General features: G+C 34.6%; 1 protein-coding gene across 1 annotated transcript; it reads left to right on the top strand.

The window, feature by feature from the left end:
- The first annotated feature begins 1,058 nt into the window (after positions 1 to 1,058).
- On the top strand, positions 1,059 to 3,544 carry LOC100166825. Its single transcript, XM_003244298.4, has one exon. It carries the CDS (start codon positions 1,453 to 1,455, stop codon positions 2,905 to 2,907), a length of 1,455 nt encoding a protein of 484 aa, XP_003244346.3. The 5' UTR covers positions 1,059 to 1,452; the 3' UTR covers positions 2,908 to 3,544.
- Positions 3,545 to 7,166: the final 3,622 nt, after the last annotated feature.

Raw genomic sequence — 7,166 nt, 5'->3', positions numbered from 1 at the left:
TGGGGCCCTAAATAATAATCTTACCTTTAAATTTGATAATATGTGTCAATTCAGTCTAATATCAAAACACCACACTATTGAATCTGCTGAACGAAAATTTCGTACGTTAGTAAGACGGAAACAACACATGCGGGTACGACGTCCTCTTTTAAGCATGGATAAAATTCTTACCAAAAAAGTTTAATAAAAGGTAAATTAACTTTAATATCAAAACCAAGGTGTATCAATAAACCTTGATCAAAACCACGGCTATAGATAGTGTGATTAAGGCTCTACATAGAATCTATAGCACAGAATTTCATCTATTCTGTCTATAGTATCTATAGTGCCCTAGTATGGTTGCCCATCGACGTATGATTCCCATACTTGAAAAGTGTCTTCCGAAATGAATCTATACACGATTAAAGATATAAAAAATATAGTACCATCTTTAGCCGTGATCGTGATCAAAAATTACGGCAACTTAAATTACTAGTGAATACAAATATTGATTAAAAAAGTCATGTCAAGGCTCTACATAGAATGGGTATGGCGGTATGCTATGCCACCATTTTGCGACTCATAGTCATCTATAGTGCCCTAGTCAAGTCATGTCATAGCATAGAACAATATTATATTCATAGTCCAATGGAAATCGCGAGTTTGACAACGCTGACTACTGTTGTAGTGTTGTGTTGTATACAAGGTGTATTGATATCAATACACCTTGGTTGTATACATACAAGACAGTCTTAGTATAAGGTCTATGGTTGTATACGTCTTGTACATGCTATTGTTTTATCACAGATTATATGAAAACCACGGTTCGTGACACGGCTATAGATAGTATCTTTAATCGTGGTTCGTGATGAAAACAGATTGTGCACTTCCACGAACTAGGTTTATCTCGTGTGCACTTCCTATGCTGCAATCATGATTTAAAATATCTTAAATCATGGCTGCAATGTAAAAAATGAATAAGGTGCTCTGATTTGTCGCCTCCCAAATCAGTGTGACCACAAATCCTAATGCTAATTTATTGTATGAAAACCAAAAGCCAGAGTTGTTGATATTAGTGATTTCATATAATCTGTGGTATTGTAATCTTTAGTCTGTACCACGGTCTTAGATTATGATTATAGATCTGTACTGTGGCACGGTTACCTTAATGCTTAGGTTATTTTGAATTTTTTTAAACTGTTACTCATAACTCGTTCGCTATGTTCTTAAAGCTTTACTATAAAAAGTAGTCACACCTACTGCTTTAGCGAAAATCGTGTTGACGATCACACGTCGATTGTCAATGACATTTTTATCATTGAACATTATTACTTCTTGAGTTGTTCATTTATTGTTATAGTCAACACGGACGTTTCACCGTTAATTATCAATAACTGTTTTGAGCTACTTTCGATTTTCGTTAACTGTACGCGTGTAAGCACTCAACTATACATTTGGGGCGGGCAGCTGGTCATGATGGACAACGAGAAAACGTATGTAGTTCCTAGCTTGTTGCAAACGGCGTACTACGCTTGTACCGAGATCGACCGTGACAGGTACAACTCTCTGGACGTACCGGACGTCGATATGCGACGTTGTTGCGAGTTGCTGTTTGAAATATTAAAAATCGACAAAAACCGAAACGAAGGCAACGAAAGACAGACCATGTTCATCAGGTTGCAGTCGACCATCGACAACATAAGGTTTCTAAACATAAGCGAGGAGGCAGCGTCGCATGGGCACATAAATTGCCTGAAACTCGCTCACGAGATTGGCGTCCCTTGGAACATTAAGGTGTGCAACCGGGCTGCGAGTAAGGGGCATCTGGAGTGTCTAAAGTACGCCCGGGAAAACGGCTGTCCGTGGAATGAGGTAACTTGTAGCAATGCCGCATTCAAAGGTCACAAGGACTGCCTGATATACGCACGGGAAAACGGGTGTCCATGGGACAAATCGACATGCTTCAACGCCGCGGAAGGTGGACATTTGGATTGCCTGATTTACGCGAGGGAAAATGGGTGCCCGTGGAATGAGAGCACTTGCATGTATGCCGCATGGAACGGTCACATGGACTGCTTGGTATACGCACGAGAAAACGGGTGCTCTTGGAACGAGACGACATGCACCTTTGCCGCGATGGACGGTCACAAGGACTGCCTTGTTTACGCAAGGGAAAACGGATGCCCTTGGGACGAGGAGACATGCAGCTATGCCGCAACGAATGGTCACATGGACTGCCTGATATACGCGAGGGAAAACGGGTGTCCGTGGGACGAGTACACATGCGCCGGTGTTGCGTTGCACGGTCGCAAAGACTTATTAATTTACGCCCGGGAAAACGGCTGCCCATGGAATGAGAAAACATGCAGCTATGCCGCGAAGAACGGTCACATCGACTGCCTGATATACGCCCGGGAAAACGGCTGTCCGTGGAATGAGATAACTAGCAACTATGCCGCATTGAACGGTCACAAGGACTGCCTGATATACGCACGGGAAAACGGGTGCCCTTGGGACGAGTGGACATGCAGCTCTGCCGCGAAGAACGGACACATGGACTGCCTGATATACGCCCGGGAAAACGGCTGCCCGTGGAATGAGAAGACTTGCAGCCGTGCCGCATTGAACGGTCACAAGGACTGCCTTGTTTACGCAAGGGAAAACGGATGCCCTTGGGACGAGGAGACATGCAGCAGTGCCGCAACGAACGGTCACATGGACTGCCTGATATACGCACGGGAAAACGGCTGCCCGTGGAATGAGAAGACTTGCAGCTCTGCCGCGAGGAACGGTCACATCGACTGCCTGATATACGCACGTGAAAACGGGTGCCCGTGGGACGCGGATACGTACACCTATGCAAAAAACAACGGTCGCATGGACTGCATGGTATACGCATATGAAAACGGGTGCGTAATTCTGGTTTAGCAACCTATCGATTTTTCAAATTTTTTTTCCAAAATGTGTATTTTATGCTTTATAAAAATGTAAAAAAAATAAAAAAAAAACCCGCATAAACTTCGTTTGAAGTTGTAGCCATCCAAAGTTTGCGATTTTACGTCTATACGCATGTGCAGAAAACTACTTTAATGATGCGCGGAGGAACACGTCTTGGTTTTTTTGATTTCTTTTTGTCTGGGCGCAGCGCAGTGAGAGAGTGGCAATGCTAGCCGATTATGTTCTTTTTAACAACTTTGTTTTATTCCGAGGCCTACCCAAGGGGGTTTTACACTGCAAATCAGGGTTATTTTCGATTTTATTGTCAGAGTGATATTCAATTCTAAGTATTAAAAAAAAAAGCGTTATGAATAAAATTTAGTATTTGAAGTTTTTCATCAATAACTTCAAAACGAAGTTTGTCGGTGCTTTTTTATTTTACATTCTTACAAAGCACCCTAAAACACACATTTTGAAAAATCGATAGGTTTGTTAAAGAAGATTGTACCAAAACGGTCGTCAATGTTTTTATTCATGTGACACATTGACTGTCATTTTATTATGATTGTATGTTATAAGTTCTTAGAATATAGAATATTTTGTATCCTGTTAAGGGCCAATACACAAATACACCAACTTGATATTGTAAATAATAAATAAAATGTATTTACATGGTATAAATTGTCATAGATGCACATAATTCAACCGGATCTTACTGTAATGAATCTATGATATACTACATGCATGCGCCAGGACCCACTACAGAAATGAATACTTGAATATTTCATTTTGGTTTGAATTAAAACTCAACTGTTGAATAATAGTAACATTCTATAGTTAGTAGATAATAATTTGAAAAATCATAACTTAGGCGGCTAGGTAATCAAGAAACATCAGGCATAAGGATAAAACAAAATCTAAATTTACATATTTACTATTATAAATTTTCACTCAAATAGATAACTCCTTTTTCAACAATACATCATAATGTGTATTCTGACCAAATATTAAAATTGTTCACTACATGCACGAGGGTTTAAACCATATGTTCATAATTTAATTTAGTTATTTAAATATTTGATTAAAAAAAAATTCATTAAATGGATCGCTATTTCCTATGATATTGTATTCACTACGTTAAGGATTTCCTCAGATGGTTAAACAGTTAAAATGTAATGGTGCCTACTTGTATTAGTAATTAAAAAATTATGAATTTAATTTTGCTCTTGTTTTTTTAAACTAGAAATCAAAAAAACCGATTAGTAATTATACAATATAATAAAAGTTAAAACCATAAACTAAGTTAGAAGAGATACCTACTAAGAAAGTATTTTTTTTTTTAAATCAAATGATATCAAACCATAATATGTATAGCCCTGATAATCATATCACCTAGTAAACACAATCATCATTATTAGATAATAATTAATTATTAATAATAAAAAAATAATATAACATTGGTCTTTGGGTAAATTGGTAATGAAATATAAATAATGCCTCTACTTAGTATTTTTATTTTTATTTTTTATTTATAAGACAGTATACTGTAAATATCTGTTACCTATCTAGTATCTTGTACCTATATTATAATCTACCTAAAGAAGTCAGTTATGAATTTATAATAAAAATAGGTAGTTACTCAGTTCTTTGGTGGATAAAAAAAAAAAATTAAAAATGTATATTACTTATTCTACTAATTATAATTAGGTATATTGGCTACTGGGTAACTTTTTTTTATAACCAACTGACTGATCACTGACTAAGATATTATGTTTGTCAATAAAATTGATTATAAGTTATTTATTTTTATTAAAATCATTTATTATTTTTACGATAACTTTCAGAAGCAAGCACTTACTTTGTCTTTTGCTGGGAGTCGATATTAATATGAATTATTATTATTTTATACATTATTTACTTAGGTATTATCATAGTATAGACGTTTGAGTCAGTTTGTAGAAAGAATGAATTCCTTTTTACCAAACAATAGTTATAGTATTTGTCATGATATCCAGATATCCATTATAATTTATTTTTTTTAGCCAGCGAATTTTACTATCTGTAAAGTAATGGTATACAATATGCACAAGTGATTAAAGAATTAGTATAAAAAAGACAAAATAATATGGGTAATGTAACAAACAGGTTGAGTAATTACAATTATTAACATCAATTCAGACAGGGGATTTGAATGAAAAGGCCATCCATTGATAGGACTTCGTGATATGTGGTGGAAGTGGTTAGTCTAGTTAGAGTAAATCACAACACCATGTTCATTTTAGACGCCATCAGGGTTCACCTGGAATTGTGGGAACAGATAGTTCCGAAATCAAGGGGTTGCGATTATTGTGGAGATTGGAGTGCATGCGTTTGTAGAACATCTTGGCAACGTTTTAGATTCTGAGCAGAGCGAGAAATCTAGTGGTTTTACATTGGTGTTTATTTTTTTTTTAATCTTGTATACAAAATTTCTACCAGAAGGAGTGCTTCGATTTCGACATATAGTATCTTATCTTTTGCAAATTGGACCAAGATGGTACTTTAGAGAGATCATTTTTCAATTTTCTCAATAGTTATTTTTAATGCCATGGGAAAAACTACCGACAAATTACAAAAAATCGCTCAAGTTGGGATTTTAATTTCTAACGCTTAGTTTATCACCATAGCAACAAATAAAACATAATAATATTATAAATAGGTAAATATATAGGTATTACATAAATTACTTTATTCACAATAATATCATTAAATATATTTATAGTAATATCATAGGCTGACTGACCGTCTTCGCTCAGAATCATTTTCTTATACAATGATATTAATCATTATATAATTGAATTCAAATTTAATATCATCCATTACAGTGACCCACTTGTAACCTACTGCACAGCAGAGGAACACCCACTTGCCCACCTTTTTAAGTTTATTTTATAATTCTGTTTTTGATTAAATTAAATTTACCAATCTGTACATTTTAGTTCAAAACTTTTGTTTAAATGTTACTATGTGCTCATTGATTTTAGAATATATTGTATTCTAAAATCAACGCTGTACTCTATTTCAAAATCACGACAAACACGTGTCGCAATGCGCGCATGGATAGTTTTGATAGTGGGCTAACTATTACTGGCCGATTACGGCAGTCTTACCGTTCTGAAGCTGCAAAGTTTTTCAAACTTATTTAGAATAGACTGAATAGAATATATTACATTATATTTATTAATTGTAACATAACTATAGTAAATATAATGTAATATATTCTATTCAGTCTGTTTTAAATAAGTTTGAGCTCAGAACGGTAAGACTGCCGTAATTGGCCAGTAGTAGTCAGAGCACCAACAAGACTATCCATGCGCGCATTGCGACACGTGTTTGTCGTCATTTTGAAATATAGTACACTAGTGTATACCTTTTCGGATCTCAATAGTATCAAAGTTTAGTTAATTATTTTAGATTCTGAGTGAAACGATGAATGTATTGATTTTACAATGATGTGTGTTTTTTTATTTTTTTTTTTATTTTTGTGTCTGTGTACACGATAAGTAGTCGAAATAATGCTTCGATTTTCGACTTCAGTATCTCGTTCGATGGGAAAGTGAATATCGTTGGTGCATTGGGGAGGTCAAAATTTAAATTTCCCAGTGGTTTTCAAAAGCGCCGGGAAAAACAAAAGAAAAATTAAGGAAAAACGGGAATTTTTACGCAAAATCGATTTTTCACAAAATTGAATTTGGTTTTTGGTGTAACTTTAAAAAAAATTACCGTAGATACATGAAATTTTGACTGATTGTTTATCTTAGCATCTTCTATACACCATAACATTTTCAAAATATTTTGATGTATTTTGAGCTCTTTACGGACATTTTTATTTTCCATTTTTTTTTAGTTTTTTTTCTAAAAATATCAATAAAATTTTATTTGTTGGATAAAAAAGCTTGAAAATTTAATAGAAGGCTCCTAGTATATCGTTAGTCACAGTTTTTTTTTTTAAGCATTTAAAGTTCAAAAAATGACAAAATATGGAAAAATCACGAAAATTTGCAAATTATTTCGAGTTATAAATTCATAAAAATTTTTCTTTTTAAATCTAAGATTTTAAAATGTAATACAAGATTCCTTATAGGATAATCTACCTTTACCAAAAAAAAAATGTCTATAAGAACTCAAATTAAATTTTTATGGGCGTTTGAAATTCATATTTTACACATTTGATATTCACTCGATTTCTTACGTAACGATTTTCCTTATTT

Source organism: Acyrthosiphon pisum, chromosome A3 (genome assembly GCF_005508785.2).
Source record: "Acyrthosiphon pisum isolate AL4f chromosome A3, pea_aphid_22Mar2018_4r6ur, whole genome shotgun sequence".
In the NCBI taxonomy this organism is placed as follows: domain Eukaryota; kingdom Metazoa; phylum Arthropoda; class Insecta; order Hemiptera; family Aphididae; genus Acyrthosiphon; species Acyrthosiphon pisum.
This window is presented reverse-complemented; position numbering and strand designations above follow the sequence as displayed.

Coding starts and splice junctions, on each gene's coding strand:
- LOC100166825 (XM_003244298.4), top strand. CDS start 1,453: ATGATGGACAACGAGAAAACGTATGTAGTTCCTAGCTTGTTGCAAACG.